This window comes from Natator depressus, chromosome 4 (genome assembly GCF_965152275.1).
Source record: "Natator depressus isolate rNatDep1 chromosome 4, rNatDep2.hap1, whole genome shotgun sequence".
Lineage (NCBI taxonomy): Eukaryota > Metazoa > Chordata > Testudines > Cheloniidae > Natator > Natator depressus.
Window position 1 is genome coordinate 111,220,563 of NC_134237.1, and position 17,028 is coordinate 111,237,590.

Here is a 17,028-nt window from a genome sequence, read left to right on the forward strand (position 1 = left end):
AGGTTTGAGAGATGATTTTTTTGGATGCCCAGTGGAGCTTCTAGGGCCATGCATGGAGGGCATCCTGTGCCAACTGATCTGGGAGAAGGTTCTGCTTCTGTACCAGTCCCTGCTGCAGGTATGTGAGGAATCCCATTTATAATCCCCTGTTGTCAGTTGCTCATCACTATCTGAAAATCTCACGTTTTGGGGTGGAAAGTTTCTATACCTGGTCTCGGCCCAGTGGTGAATTCTTCTGAGTAACATTCAGTGAGTCATTATAGGTGAATATATACACACACATACACACACTTTCCCCATTTTAACTAATTTTACTGTTTTAGTTTCTGCTTGCACACAACTCAAAATAGCTAAGCCCTGACATGCCTACTCTGTGTTCCAGCCTGCCCAGTCTGCACCACATCCCCTTGGCAACACTGTCATTCTAAATATAAGATGAGACAGTAGGTGAATAGACCAAATCTCTCTGTGCTTCAGTTCCCTAAATGCAAAATGGGGATAATAGAACTTCTGTTTAGCTCAGGGCTCTTGTAAGGATAAATATATTAAAGATAGGGAGATGCTTAGTTGCTATGGTACTGGGGGGCCATATAAGTACCCTTGATAGGTTATATATGCTCCTGGGAGCTCAGGTGCATTATACCTCCCTCCTGCATGATCCTCCTAAGGTTTTTGAGTAATGCACCTCTGCACAACTCCCCATGTGGGGCTGAGACTTTGTCCCACAATCCAGCCTTGTTATCTTTAATATAATCTGTACAAATTACAAGAAGGATTAGTTTCAGTGTATTCAATGCATATGTAAAATACTGACTATACTTTGTACATGTTTTGAACTATATGAATATATGTTTCTCTATTTCAAAAGGGCAGTGGAATTTATGAATTATAGTACTAGATGGAGCAGACAAGTCAAATGTTTAATACTTTCATAATTTTATTTTGTTTTTCTGCCAAGTCTATCTGTAAATGATCCCTCTTAAAGAAATATTACTGATAGCACAATGGTATGCCTGACACCTGTGCCCAAAAGCTGTCATTAATTAAAGCACAGTTGTCAGAGTTAATTGTTCACTGTTGCCTTGAAATGTGTATTTCCTGATGAGTTTGCTCAACAGTTTGCTAGACAGGTTTTATTGTGTAATCAGTGATAACCACCATAAATCCTCCTCAGCTATTGTGAATAAGTGCTAATTATATAATCAGATTGTCCATGTGCCATCAAGGCTGGCTAACGGCAATGCACTTCATTCTGAGCAACACAAATGGCTGATCGACTGTCTGCAACAGGTGCAGAATTTGTCAGCAGATTTGTTTGGTGTAGAGAGAGGGGATTTGTGATGTGGTGCCTCTGCTAAATGCTCATGTGGGTATAAGTATAGTTTAATATTTTGAGAGGTTATGAGGTTTTCTTTTTCCAGAGTATTTAACACCAGGAAGAGATGCTAGACAGACAGTCCTGAAGAATAGAATCCTCTATCTACAGACCAGGTACATATAAGCAAGCTTCCCCACACTCTCTCATCACTATGCCTCAACCATGTTATAGAAGAGTGGTTCTCAAACTTTTGTATTGGTGACTCCTTTCACACCTCCCCTTATAAGTTAAAAACACATTTTTTAATATATTTAACACAATTACAAATGCTGAAAGCAAACTTTGGGGGGTGGAGGTTGACAGCTCATGATCCCGACATAATAACCTCATGACCTCCTGAGGGCTCACAACCCCCAGTTTGAGAAACTGTTCTAGAAGAGCCATCTGTAGGGTTGAGAGGGTAATTCACTCTTCATGGCCCAGTCAGTCCCTGGCTTCTCCACTAACATTCATCAAGGGTGCCAAATGTTGAAACTACTTCTAAGTGTTAAAGGGTTAAAAACTCAACAATGAAATAATGGTCTGAAAAATCTTTCACAATCTATTACTGCCACTTTTTGGGAAGTTTTCCCCAATGGAATAGTGTATCCTAGATACACAAATGTTTCAAATATCAAGAATGTGTTGCTATACTTAATGTAAATGTTATAGTAGAATAGTACAGTGGAGATGTAAGTCTGAGAGCTATATTTCACTTAAAGGGGGCAGCCATTGGGAAGGATGGCATGGTACAGAAATGCACCAACCCCATAAGAATTCTTGGACAGAATACACCCTAGACTCTTAATATGTAGCAGTGTGTAGGCAAAACTAAAGACAGAGAGACAACAATAGAAATCATTTGTTGAAAAAGAAAAGCAATTCTTGGCTCTGCTGATTTTCTTTCTCTTCCTTATTCTCACAATGCAAGTATGTTTTCATAGAGAAACACTTGTGATTATTCCACTTTTCTGACTATTCTAATCCACGTGAAAATCTCTTAATAGATGACTCATTTTAAGTATCCAGTCCATGATTAACCAATGTGTGTAATAGAATTAGGAACATTTGCCATCAGCAATTTTATTGTACATTACCATTTTGTATTATGACATAATATGTACAAAAGCCAATATCATATTAAACTCTCCAACTCTCTTGTCAGAAATAACTGAATTAAAGTTATTGATGTAAGTCTGAGTTAATTGCAGTAACTACATACCAGAGTCCATATTCAGGAAACTCCAGCTCTCTTCCTATGTGTTATCAGAGTAGCTCAAAGGGAAGAGAGCCAAGGCCACCCTCTAGCCCTAAGTCTTCAGTTTCATATAGTTACTCCTGAATCTGAGTATCATGACAGCAAAAAAGAAATATAAGAAAACTCTTACCGTTTATGGTACTATGGTATGTGTGCTTGGAAATTGTATGCTACAAAGAAGTCACCGTCAACTTCAGAAGCTAAAGCAGCGACTACTTATTTGGGATCTTCCTGTCTGTCTCTCTCAGTGGTGTCCAAGCTGTGGCGTGGAGGCCACTTTGTAGACTGTGAGGGTGACTGTTTGCGAAGAAGAACATTTTATATTTGATTCTGAACTGAAAACGTGGTCCCTGAGCTGTGCCTGGTGACTTTTAAATGGAAGAGTTGGAATCGGCCCTGTTGCTGCCTCTTCCCCAGCTACCTCCCACCGCCTCTCCTGCAGCCTCAGAAGTAGGTCTGGGGGGAGCTGGAAGTGCTCTGAGAGCTGCTATCTCTTGCCTGCTTCAGCTGCTAAGCAGCTTCCCTGCTGGCCACCTGCTGCAATGCTGGGTAGGGCAATGAGCGTAGTTCTGGCTTTTCTGGTGCAGGCTTCCCTTCCAGGCTCTGAGAGAACAGGAGAGAAGCTCAGCTGGCTGTGCCAGAGCCTCAGGAAGTGCCTAGCAATGGAAAACTTCCCTCCCTCCCTCACACAACCAGACAGGGCAGCCTGAGAGAGGGAGAAACAGAGGAGAAGCTGTAACTGATTGATTGTGTGTCCCTGCCCTGGTACACTTCAGAGTACCTTGTGGGCTGCTGTAATTTGTATCATTTGGCAGCTGTCTTCTAAGAAACACATTCCCACTGGGGATAGCCAGAGCACAGCTGTTCCAGCCACTTTCCCTTCCCTCCTCCCACACTCCCCTGTGTGCCAGGAAGAAATGGCTATGGCTCTATGGCTTCTACTCCAGGGAATCCCCAGCAGGGGACTTGCAGGTGGCTTCTGTTCCCTTTGCACCACCTGCGCTGGTTAAAGGGAGCGGAGCCGGGCTGAGAATCTGACCCAAAAAATGTATTGTGGCCCTCTTGACCTTTCTGAAACAATATGTTTGGCCGTCAGGCTGAAGAGGTGGGAAGCCAGTGTGGGCAGTATGTGTGTTTGTGTACAGTAACCGCACCTAAAATATCATCTCCTTTCTTTCATTTATTAGTGTAACAGCCACAGCAAGGTTTTTTGGTAACAGAGAGTGTTTGTAGACACATTTATACTATATAGTACTCTATACAGTATATACACATACTCTTGTTCAGTATCATACACAGTTAAGGAATGATTTAAGCAATGTGGCGTATTGTGTGTTTCACTGTACACTATTGGGGCAAAGTGTGCAGTCTGCATGGTCAGGATCACTTGCACACTGAAGCAGCTGAACTGGCCTGTGATAAGACAAAAAAGAAACCCAAACATAAGTGGCTGTTTTGGATGTATGGTGTCATAACTCTATTGATCATTAAAAGCAGTTATCAAGTGCCACATGAAAGTCAAAGTACACATTACATAGTTCTGAGTCCATGAGATCTCCTTTCTTAAGGTGATATAAGTTTCTGCACAGACACAGCTAGGATGTTTTCTCCCTACTGCAGTCTACCACTGATGCTTTTTCAGTAACACATCTGAATAAATTTCAAACATACTTAGACTTGTGGGTTTGAAATTTCTTCACTGAACCAATTTTTTGAGTTATTAACAGAACATCATGTTGACTGGCTGACAAAAATAAGAATCATCCATCCATGCTATACTTGCTGTAAGTTATGAAAAGCCAAATGTGCAGCTGATTTAAATCAGCATAGCTCCATTTACAGTGGCTTCAGTGGAGCAATGCTGATTGCCAGCAGCTGAATATCTGGTCTGAAGAGTTTTACTGTACATTGAAAATACTACTACTTGCCCCCATTTCACCTAAAGTGGTCTAGTTAATTGTCGGTGTTGCTTTGGGCAGCTGGTTATTATTGATTGAGCTCTGACAGAAGCCCTAAATCATTATTGTCTTCCACCTTGGGGGGCCACTTCTGTAACCCACCAGTGAGTGTGTTACAGGTCCTCCTCTCCGCAAAGGATATGAGTTGTTACAGCCCCCAACTACAGATCCTTGTTCTGTTAGCTCCAGCCATTGTAGGTTTAATCCCCGGTGTTGGCCAGGGTTAGATTTACATGGGAACAAAGTGGATGCAAAATACCAAGACTCTCATTTGGCAGCATTTTACATCACAACAGTATAAATGACTCCACAAGGTGCTTATGAATCAGCCCCAGTAATGCATATTACAAAGAGGAAGAAATGGCTTTGTCTTCCAGAACGTTAAAATCTTAGTGCCAGATGATGCATTTGTCCAGTCATCCTCCTTTGCAAGTCAGTTAAAGATGACTAAAATTTAAATTATAAAACTCCCAATGGTTTATTGAAATGATTGTTTACTCAGGAAATATTCTTATCAATATACAAGTTCTGCTCTAAGGAAAGTTGTTCTCGATAAATAAGAATTATTCTTGTTCCTAGTTAACAACTTCACTCCCAGGACAGCACTGTCACTACCAAAACTTATTTCCTCCATTTGGATGAAACTGAATCAATATTAGAGAGTCTTAGCCTCTCTTTTTTCCCCCACCATCGCCATGAGCCCCTGAAAATGGATACCAGATTACTTCCATATTCTTCATCATGGCAACTGGAAGCGATGCCCTAATAAATGCCATTCCTTGCCAGTAGCCAGCTTGATGACTTGCAGGAATTGCCTATAATTATTCCTCAAGCTCATGATAAGCATGGGAGAGGATCACTACAGGTAGAAAAAACTGTAGGACCCCGATGCATTCCCACCCTAATATGCACACACTGCAAACATTCTGTTGTGTCTGCAAGTGAAGTGATCACGTGGCTCTTGGAAATTCTCCCACCTTCCCTCCATAATTCCATGTAGTTGGTTGCAAGCAGCTGCGATGTTCAGGCAGCAGCAGCTTTGAGTGGTGCCCATGGGTCCCCGCCCCCAGCATGCAGCCTTCTTCTGAGTAAGGGAATGGAGAGGGCAATCATAATAATTAATAATACTTAGCACTTCCAGCTATTGTTTCTCAGGCAAACCCTCACCAAATAGATGGGCCATATAGCAGGTCCAGAAGGTCAACCAGCAATAAAGGAAGCAAATTCCACAGTCAGAGGCCAGCCCCTGAAAATGCAATGCCCCCAGCAGATCAAATCTAGGCATTATGACAAGTGGGAGTGCATGTCTTGTTCTCTACTGCCACGGCAGAGCGTTAGGAGAGGGATTGACTTTAGTAGCGAGGACTGAACCACAGAGGACTTGAAAGAGGAGCACCAGCAGCTTGAATTTGCCTAGAAGTGGATCGGAAACGAGGGCAGTCTTTGGAGCAGAAGTGTAATATGAGTACTATTATGACATCAAACTTATGCCACTGATGTCATTTTCACAATGGCCACTGATACATTAGCATAATAAAACATGACCTATTTCCTTCAAAAAATATTCTGATTAGGAGGAAAACTGCCTCATTTTATACAAGTAGACTCCAACTCAAACCCAAAGCAGATAATTACCTATAATTGTCCTCACAGGAGACACTCAAGTTTCGTTCCTCTAAGATGCTTTTTAACCTTGTTATAGAGCGACCCGTGCAGGACTCACTGAAAAGAAAAACCTCAGGTTGTTACGTGTATCCTGCATGTGTATGAAGTTCACAACTGGCAGACACAGGTGGATTTTACACTATGCTGCCTCATGCTGTCTGACCACACATTTGGTTAAATGTACCTCACTCCTGCCAGCTAATCTGTGCCAGGGAGCCCCAGTGCCTCTGTGAAGTCCAGTGGCGTCAATGGAGCTCCGGGTGGTGGTGGGGTCTGACCACATGGATCAGGGCCTTACTGAGTAGAATTCTAGGGTGACCATCACTCTCTCCTGCAAAAAGTCTTTGCATGGGGAGCTAACTGTGTTGTGAGAAATAATTCAGTCCTTTTACACACCGGCAGGGCATGAGGGCTGCAGAACTTGCCCATTCACAGCTGCTATTCTAGACCCTGTGCCCTACAGCCTCAGTGGGCCTGATCTAAGGCTCACTGAAGTCAATGGAAAGCAACGTGATCAGTTCCTGTGTGCGTACAGTGGAGAAGGGAGACTGGCCATATATTCATGGATGTAGGTCCCTACTCCAGATCCCTCTCCTGCAGTTGGTCATTCCATCTACAGCTCCCTCTGTGTATCCCTCCCAAAGAGTTTAAGTCGTGTGGAGGACCCTGTGCTGCTCCTCTTCATCAAGGTGAATTTCTGCCTGTCTGAATAAATTCCATTGCTAATTGTTAAATGCTATCCAACACCGGGATTGGTGCTAATTTCCAGTGTGATGTGTTCAGAGCCCACTGATGCATACAACACAAGGCCAAACTGAAAATAAACCAAAACAGATGTCTGGGTTGGTCCACAAAATACACAAGTGCAGCTATAAATTAACATTTTTTTCCATCACAAACCATGTAATCAGCACTTGTCTGCACATCTGTCAATATATGTTTAGCAGGCAGTTTGCACATTTGCACCTGTGTGTGTATATTTTGCAGGTATAACTTAGTTGTCAGTTTCATGAAATTTGGTATGTAAGGAATTCAGAATTCATAGCCAGTGAGGACTGTTCTGATCTAGACTGGCCTCCTATACAGCACAGGCCATAGAATTTCATTTTGCAATCCCTGCATGAAGTCCATGATCTAAGGGTGAGTTTCCCATTTGTTAAAACTGGAAAAAACAGGTTTCCTCTTGTGAGTCCTACGCACCGTTTGGGAGTTGTCTAGACCAAAGTATTAGCAGCTAACACAGCTATTAGTGCAGCAAAGCACAGCAAGAGCAGGGATTAGAAAAGCCCGGGAAGGAGACAGGGAGAAGCAAAGTGGTGCTGGCTGCCTCACACGTTCCCGGTCTGTAGCAGCACAGTTAGCCCTCCTGCTCATTTAAGGCTCCAGTGATGTGGAAGTGAAGAAAGTGTGTGTGGGGGGGGAAAGCCCCTGAGTGGAAGGAGATGCAAACTGTAATAAAAAACCATCAATCCCAGTGGCCCAGCATGTGAGACAGATCAGTGAGGTAGGAAGTCATGGGGGCAAATGCAGGACTGCCCCACAAAACACAGGCCAGTTGACAAACAGAAACAATCCTCCTCATTCATAAGAGTTTCCTGAAGCTGTGGGCTGACACAACATGTAATGTGAATCAAATCAACATTCAGAGCTGATGTGCCAGAGATGTTAATTGGATAGTGAAGGGGAAACTGCTGTGAGGGTGTTGGAGGGGCCTCAGCACAGGAGGAAAGTGTGGGTCCAGAGGGACTGAGCAGGCTGCCAGAGCATGAGGTAAGAGCTGCTCGGTCTCTGCTGAGGAGGGAAATGTGGGTCATTCTGCTGCTGGGATGCCTCTAGAGAAGGGAGCAAAAACTATGCTGGTACCAAGTAAGTGTGGACAGTGACCAGTACGATGGGGGAGGGGCATTCAGGGAGGCTGTGTGTCTCTGTCAAAGTGGTCATCAAGCAGTTAACTGGGTGACTTCATCCCGTGCTCCACCCCTCCTTTACTTCCTGTTTGGTCAGTGGGGAAGTCCCCTGCCTTCTCCTCCGTTGTGATGCTGTTGAGCAAAAGCAGCAAGTTTCTAGCCTGCAGTCCTGTCAGGAGACTTTTTGTCGCACTACTAAGTGGTACCTTTACAAAGGCTGGGTGTGGGGAGAGGCAGCAGCATTGGGAGGGGTGAAGGGTGTGTGTAAGGAGGGGTCAGTGCAGATGTAGAGATATGCTGTTGTGGTTTATGTAGGGTTACCAACCCTGCCGGTGTCGCTGGGAGTCTCCTGGAATCAGGCCCTATCTCTTGGAGGCTACTGATGCCAAACAGGGATATTTTAGGATGCTAAAAGTCCAGTGGCACAGCAGGGGTAAGGCAGGCTCCTTGTCTGCCCTGGCCCTGGGCCACTCCCGGAAGCAGCTGACATGTCTCTGATCCCTGGTGGGGGAGGAAGGGGAAAGCAGGGGGTCTCAGCACTTGGGGGGTGGGCAGTGCACAGACTCCACAACTCTCATTGGCCGGGAACTGCAGCCAATGGAAGCTCCAAGGGCGCCACTTGCAGTGCACGGAGCCCCCTTCCCCAGGAGCTGCAGGTTGGAGCCACCCCAGGTAAGCACCTCCTGGCTGGAGCCTGAACCCCTTTCTGTGCTCCAGCCCTGAGCCCTCTCCCACACCCAACTCCCTCCCACAGCTTGCACCCCAAACCTCCTCCTGTACCCCAATCCCCTGTCCCAGCCCTGAGCCCCCCCCACACCCAAACTCCCTCCCATAGTTTGCACCCTGCACCCCTCCTGCACCCCAACCCAGGCTCAGCCTGGAGCCCCCTCCCACAGTCCAAACCCCTTGGCCCCAGCCCAGAGCCTGGACCCCAACCCCGTGTCCCAGCCCGGTGAAAGTGAGTGAGGGTGGGAGAGAGCGAGCAACGGCGGGAGGGGGGATGGAGTGAATGGGGTGGTGCCTCGGAGAAGGCGTGGGGCAGGGGTGGGGCAACAGTGTTTGGGTCTGTGTGATCCCACAGTTGGCAACCCTTGGTTTATGGAGTCTCTAGAGCCCCTCTACGGAATTTGTCTGTCCTGTGTGTCACTTGCCCCTCGTGGTTTGATTTTAGAAATCTGGATGTTTTGGGTTCTCTTAAAATAATGTTTATCTTGCTTTGGGGCTGAGCCCTTTGTGACCAGATGAATTCATTTGTTAGAATGCTTCCTGCTTATTCCCAGTCACGTCTCCCAGTTAATGGCCAGACACTCTAGTGGACTTAAGTAGTAAGCAGAGGTCCTCAACTGGTGGAAAGGCTTCCAAGGCTCAATTCTGATCTGTGTACTACTGGTGCAAATCAGGAGTAAGTAAATGGAGTTACTCTGTATTTACACCAGAGCAATTGAGATCAGAGGGCCAGATTCAGACACATTGCAGGCATGCTTTGCCAGTGCATCAGTGCAAAGTGTACACTCAAGGATCCATGTAGAAGATCCCCCTTGCCTACAGAGGACCCTCACAGATTGCATCACCTTCCACTCTAAGTGCAAGGTGCATTTCTTGACTGCCTTCTCTAACATAAACTTACAGGAATGTGTGTAATATAAAATTAAAATTCCAAAACAAAACACTCTGTTGTACGTACTTCTCCCCCTGTGGAGAGGATGAGAGAGCAGATGCGTGACAGATGTTAGTCATGTCACTTAATGCACTACTGGAAGGTGCTCAGATACTATGGTGATGAGCTCTTTATAAAACCTATATAGAATAGAAATTCTCTGGTGACTTATGAGCACTGTCTGGTATGAATAGTTAAAAATAAACATTTAAATTGTGGTTCTGTTGTTAAAGATTACTTGGAAAAACATGGCTTCATGGTTACTGTGCATTGATTGCCTCTCAGTGACCTGCATAGCATATTTGCTCGGTTTCCATGTAAAAAGATGCTTTCCAACTGCACAGATCTGCTAACTCAGCCAAACTGTGCTCTTTATGTCTGAGCACTACACAGATCTGTTGGGCCTCCGTAGGATTGCACAGACGTAAAGAGGAACAGAATTTGAAGACAAGAGGGTTGCGGAGATAACTATATCCAATTGCAAGGCTAACAGAAAGGAAACAGTTTTGCTCTTCCAGAGCTGTATTGGCTCAGCAGAGCTGGCAGTAATAATAATAATTTCATAAAAAGTGGTAAAAATCTTATTTCTACTCAAGTAAGTAGCTAATTGCATTCAAGGAGCAAAGTTGATGGGTAAGAGCGTGCTATTTTTAGTCATGTTTCAGAATTGCACTGCACTTTAAATTATAGAAACAAAGCATCTCACGCTATTTTGTACTAGCAAACTTTACCTTGGAGGTCCACCGATGTTCTGCATAAGCCAAATCTGCACTGTAGAAACTTTGTCTGGGTCTAAGTTAAAGATCTCAACGCTTCCAAAAATGCTGTAAGAATGGGAGCATGAAAAAGCAACACATCTTAGCTTTAGAACAAGATAAACAAAGTGTTTTCCAGTCACTACTACATACTCATATGAGTTATCATTATTCCCAGTGGAGAGAACGTGTAATTTTCCCATGGGATTTTCACAGACTATTTAATTTGTGGTAAAGGAATTTCCCCCCATTTTCATTCAGCTCTATTGAGAGCCTTTGGAGCTGTTTGCAGAATGAAACAGTCTGAGGTTCTTTCATTCCTAATGATTTTTCTCTTGTCTGGATTAACAGTGCCTCCCACTGCTAAAGGGAAAAAGAAACTTTCTGCTTGTGCTAACCACAAGTTTCTTCATCCCACAGAATTAGCAGAGGCAGCACCTCCTGTCAGTCACTGAAAGTATGTACTATCTCTGGGGGAGCATAACCCAAGAAATCCACTCTGAGGGTAGTTATATGTGTCGGTTATGTGAGTGTAATATAGCGGAGGAGTTCATTTTGGGCTTACTGCATAAAGTTCTGTGGATTGTGGCCATTTTCAGAAAAAAATCCAAATCAAATGCATCAGAAGATGCATAATAGAATGGGCTAGATCCTCAGCAAGTGTAAATTAGCATAGCTCCATAGAAGTCAACAGAGCAACACTGATTTAGCAAAGCTGAAGAAGATCTGGCCCTATAAGTCTCCAGTCTTCCACTGGGATTTACTATCACAGACACCGGCACCAGTACATATTCCCGAAGTGAGTAGTAAGACAGAGCCACAGGCAGTGACCGATTAAGTAGATACCTGTTACTTCTGAATGCTCCAGCATCGATTGATCCATTGAGCATCACTTGAACCACACCACATGCTCCTTCTGCAAACTAAACAAAGCAAATGTACATTGTACTTTAGCATTACATGAAACACAGGGTCAGATCCTTAGCTAGAGTAAATCAGCATAGCTCTTTTGACTTCAGTACAGCTGCACAAATGTTTACCAGCTCAGGATCTGGGTTCACTATTTTACCAGAAGATTCCAGTGAAAATAAAAGGCCACATCTTCTGTCACTGGTGCAAAGTTACCTAAAAGCTACGTTGACCAACCGCAACTGGATAACCCCATGTAGGGAGATCCTGTGATGGTGTAAAGTTGGCATAACAGCTCCTGTGCCACAGTTTTGCTGGCTGCTGGTGTAGAGGACATTGCTGCGACTTCCCTGAGCCCTGGCTTCTGTGTCAGACCATGGGTCTACTGGCAGCCAGTGCAAATTAGAGCAGCCCTCAGGCTGCTTAATTTATGCTGGGGAACTAACTGTGACCAACTGTGACCTGAATACCAACTGGCAAAGGGTTCACTGTTCTGTAGTAGCAACTTCTGTCAGGCCTGACAAACTGACTACACGAAACACACGATCCTTTTTGGATAAATACTGTGAAAGCAGTGTGAAATATCTAATAATGAGGTATCTTATGCCATACTGAACCACATAACTCTTGAGGGATGGATGGATGAATGATATGTAAGCAGTTGTATATATGTACTGAAAATATATTTTTAGAGTCTGTGTCCCAGGTAGCGTTGACAAACCAGTTTTGCTAGACACCTGTCTGCCGAGGTCCTTATATAGATTAAGCATTATAAGCCAACACAATAGAAGCCTGGTTTGAATATGGAGTCAACACAAGTCTGTGAGGGCAACTTGGAGCCAGCACACTAGGAAAGGAATCATAGGGGCCATCCTGACTCTGGGGACAAAACAAGAAGTTTGGGGAAATATAAGGAGACTTTGGTATGCATCATTGAGCGAGCAAGAAGGACAGTGTCTTTTGCATTTGTGAAAGGTGTATCCCAGCTACGCTGGTTGGTGATGCTGGGAGATTGCCTTCGGTGAGAAATTACTTGAGACAAGGATTTTAGCCTGTTAAAGGTTAAGTATAGTCTCTAAGACGGGTGTTATACTTTTTGTTTTACATATAACCATTTTTGTTTCTAATATCCTTACTCAGTGTCTCCTAAATCTTCAGATTTGATGATAAATTTAAATTACCTTTGATTTAGCCGGAAGAACCGCAACAGAATAGAGTTAAATAAGCATTCTGTAAGGCCCCAATTCAGCAAGGTACTGAAGCACATGCATCACTTTAAGCATATGGAGTCTCATTGAAGTCAATGGGGCTACTCATGTGCTTCAAGTTAGGCACCTACCTGTACACCTTGCTGAATCAGGGCTTCACAGAGGAGTTCTTCTCGTTATGTTAAAAAGGTACAAGGAGGCGCTCATTCTCTCAGTCAAGCTCTACAACAGTTTTCAGCATGCTTTTAGCATTCAGAGGTTTAAAAAGTCATTCATTTTAGCAATTGTGATCTTGTGTATTTGTATGAGGGAATGATTCCTATGATTACATTATGGTTGGTTAATGTTTGTTAAGCACTAATTGTGCTTGGTGCTGTTTGACACAAATATCAAGATGATCACTGATGGAGGGACGCATTCAAGTAAGAATAAGAGTGCCCAAATTATTGTGACATTAAATGTTGTGTGAAACATGAGACCTTGTGAAAGTCTTGGGAAACCTGTATTTCCAAAAACACATGGCACAACTTTCAATTCATAATAGTCTAATCGGTGTTCAAATTTGACCCATTCAACGTCTTTGGTGAAACCTGAGAGGAAAATGGCTTTTTGAGTAATTTGTGACATCACTCCTAACAGTTTGGGAGGAATTCACATCAGACCACTGAGCTGATCAGACTGTGTTCAAAGGTTTAACTGTTAACCACTTTTTCCTTTGCTGTATTTCTTTCATTGTTATAAACATGAATATTTTGATTAAAATTATTGTTCCAGGATGTAACTGATTATGATAAAAATATAGGGGAAAAAAAAGAGCACTGGCCATTAAAGTGGGGAGCCGTGGTTAATAGTTAAGGCCCCAATCCTGCAATTGGATCTGTGCAGGCAGCCTTCTGTGTCTGCACAGAGTCCCACTGAAGTCAATGCATCTTACAAAGGCTCAGGGATTCACACGCATGGATTTGGTTGTGGGATCAAAGTCTTTGTTTTCTAGCTAATGGAACAGACATACCAGACAAATTTGGATGTTCAGCATTTTAGCCCCAGATTTCCACAGTCTGGGTGAAACCCTGTCCCACTTAAGTCTATTGGAGTTTTACCACTGACTTGCTTGGGGCCAAGTTTTTACTCTCTTTCAACATCCCCAACCCCCAAAGGATAAATAAATTCTAACTGTGATCCTGGAGAAGTTGCTATATAATCCTTACCATTTTGGATGCCATTTTCCAGTACACAGAACTAGGGTTGCTCTCACATTCACTCCATTTTGGACAAGATTCATAGTTAATTCCTAAATAAATATATGATGCAGAATAACTAAGATTAGAGAAGAAATTGTCAGACACTTTAATACTGCCTGCAGTGCTGAATAAGAATGGCAAAAATAAACATTGCACCCAATGATGAGCTGCCAAAATCTTAACAACGGGTTCCCTCCTCACACCACGAGGGGGTCATTGCCCACCCCCGCAACCTGGGACTCCTGCCCCATCCAACCCCCCCCCCGGTGTTCCTTGACGCTCCCCCCCCCCCCCAGGACCCCTGCTCCATCCACCCCTGTCCCCTGACTGCCCCCAGAACCGGGCAGGAGGTCTTGTGGGCCACCGTAGTGGGTGCCCACCCCAACCCACCTCTAAGAGCCAGAGGCACCTGCTGGTGGGTGAGGTGGGGAGTCCTGGAGGTGCTTACCTGGGGCAGCTCCCAGGAAGCATCCGGCAGGTCCCTCTGGCTCCAAGGGGCAGGGGAGTGTAGCTGGGGGGGAGCAGGGGAAGCGGCCACTCCCCCACTGATCACGTCAAAAGCGGTGCCTTAGGCGCCGACTCCCTGGGTGCTCCGGGGCTGGAGCACCCACGGGGAAAAATTGGTGGGTGCAGAGCTCCCTGCCCAGCCCCAACTCACCTCACCTCCGCTCCGCCGCCTCCCCTGAACACGCCACCCTGCTCTGCTTCTCCGCCCCCACCCCCAGCTTCCTGCAAATCAGCTGTTCGGTGGGAAGCCGGGGAGGGCTGAGAAGCAGCCACGGCTTCCCACACAGGCCGAGGGTGGCGGAGGTGAGCTGGGGCGGGGAGCGATTCCCCTGCGCGCCCCCCCCTCCCCGGGTTACCTGCTGCGGCACGGGCGGCCCTCCTCGTGACCCCCTGCGGCAGCTCACCTCCACCTCCCTGGGCCTGAGCGGGAAGCCGCGGCCTGCTTCTCGGCCTGCCCCAGCTTCCCGTGCGAACAGCTGATTCGCGGGAAGCCTGGGGGGGGTGGGGGGGTGGAGAAGCAGAGCGGGGCGGCGCATTCAGGGGGAGGAGGCGGAGCAGAGGTGAGCTGGGACCGGTGGGGTGGGGAGCTGCTGGTGGGTGCTCTGCACCCACCAAATTTTCCCCTTGGATGCTCCAGGGCTGGAGCACCCATGGAGTCGGTGCCTAAGGCGCCACTTTTGGCTGGTTAAATTTAGAAGGCCTTTTAACCAGTTCTGAAAGGGCTTCTAAATTTAACAACCGGTTCTAGCGAACCGGTGTGAACCAGCTCCAGCTCACCACTGATTGCACCCCATCACAGCAACAGGCTTAGGTGACACTTCCCACATAATTTTTATTTTGTTTTTTATAAGTTTCCCTCAAATTTGGGGAGAGATTCTTACGTCTCTAGTCATTCTTAGACCCTTAGCCTGAACAGGCAACCCCCTTATATCTACATGGGGCCCCAATGACTTCTGTGCAAGTGCAGGAGTCTGCCTGAATGGAGCATATTGCAGGACTGGGGCCTTAGTTTACAAGTGGTCCCACTGGAATCACAGTAGGTTGCTGATTACTGTAAATAAGGGGGGCAATATGTGGCCTTTAGCTAGACGTGAGCACTAGTCACATGCCAAGTTTGATGTCCCTAGACTGAGCTCTCTTTGTGCTACTGGGAGCTAAGAAGTGTTGATAAAATTAAGCTGAAAATGGGTGTGTGTTTTTACTTTTCCATAACTGAGGCAGGGTAGAAAGGATCAACAGTTGTTTTGGGCTGAAACCAACAATCAAAAGTATCCTCTCCAAAAGAGATTTTCTTATTTTAGAAATTTGTGGCTGAAAGAGAACCTGGAGTTATAATCATTATATTAATTTTGTTTGTTTTGTTTTTTAAAAAGGAATCCTTACCTGGACTAGAAGGGTTTCCACACCATGAGACCCCGTCAGCCATATAGCCCAGCAAGGTGTCCTCCAGAGTGAGGAAGTTGTGATTGTTTTTTGTATAACGATGAACAAGGTCATTTGTCTTGCTCCAAAATAATGACTGTGAGGGAAAGGATGGTGTTTAAGAAATGGCATTGATATGAGAGCTGGTCAGGAAATTTTTTTGTTTGTTTTTTCCTGAAAAAGTTTTGATGATGAAAATGTTTGTTTTCATTTATATTTTGTGGGTTTTTTGTCAAAAGACCAAAATATGAATATTTTAAAATATATAAAAATTCCAGTGGGATTTCTAAGGAAAATAGAAATTTTCAGGGAAAAAAAATTAATTTGGTTGGGGAAAACAATTTTCCACTGAAAAAACATTTTGAAGGAAACTTTTTAACCAGCTCTAATTGCTGTCACTCCTCCATTTCTGCATGCATTTCAACCGCACCTGAGCAATAAAAAGCCGTGTGCCTCTAACTGCATGGCTGTTCTGACACAGAGCTTCACTTCTAAATAGCAATAACGGCCACAATGATTTTCCCATCATGGCCCAAAAATTTTTCCCTAGAAGGAATGCTCTGTGATCTTCATCACTGACCTATAATGAACAGGATTCTCTTGTTCTAAAAGAAGTAGCTTTGGGAGTAATGTTATCTCAAGCCTGCAGTCAGAGTACCTGTAGGTATTTGAGGGTTACTCATGACTGCCATCATTATTATTATTTGTGTTACCATAGTGCCTAGCAGCCTTAGTATTGGCCCAGGACCCCGTTGTGCTAAGGCACTTTACAAACACAGAACAAAACAAAGAATCTTCATTGTACTAGCATGTACAGACAAGCAGTCCCTACCCAGACAGCTCATCACACACAAATCTTGTTACCTTGTTACAGGGGATAGTATGATTCGCCAAATCCAGTAACGGCTGATAATCTTCTGTTGTAATATTACATGGGTTCTTGTAAATAAATGCCTTTTGCATTGTTTCCCATATTTTTTGGCAATCTTTGTCTCTGTCAAAAGGTTAAAATATAGTTAATGGGAGATCAACCGTTTAAAAAACAGGTAATCATCCAGAATCATCGTTCTATTTCTGTGAGTTGCTACTGTGTTACAAAGAGAAAATAAATAGTGGGGGAGGGGCTTACGAAAGGATTCCCTCCTTTCTGGTGTGTTTAGAAAGTCTGGCCGACAGTGCCTAAA

General features: G+C 44.7%; 1 protein-coding gene across 2 annotated transcripts in view; it reads right to left on the minus strand.

Moving 5' to 3' along the window:
• Positions 1–3,618: 3,618 nt before the first annotated feature.
• Positions 3,619–17,028, minus strand: part of LOC141986762 (ADP-ribosyl cyclase/cyclic ADP-ribose hydrolase 1-like) — a 51,246-nt gene continuing 37,836 nt past the window's right edge. The window contains exons 3-9 of one of the 2 annotated variants that reach the window (XM_074951655.1): positions 16,709–16,838; positions 15,806–15,941; positions 13,883–13,965; positions 11,404–11,480; positions 10,534–10,626; positions 6,209–6,295; positions 3,619–4,028 (exon numbers count right to left, since the gene is read on the minus strand). In XM_074951655.1, the coding sequence (XP_074807756.1) occupies positions 3,953–4,028; positions 6,209–6,295; positions 10,534–10,626; positions 11,404–11,480; positions 13,883–13,965; positions 15,806–15,941; positions 16,709–16,838 (682 nt within the window). In that variant the 3' untranslated portion in view covers positions 3,619–3,952. The remainder of the gene's footprint in view (positions 4,029–6,208; positions 6,296–10,533; positions 10,627–11,403; positions 11,481–13,882; positions 13,966–15,805; positions 15,942–16,708; positions 16,839–17,028) is intronic. The other variant, XM_074951654.1, reaches the window with a different exon arrangement.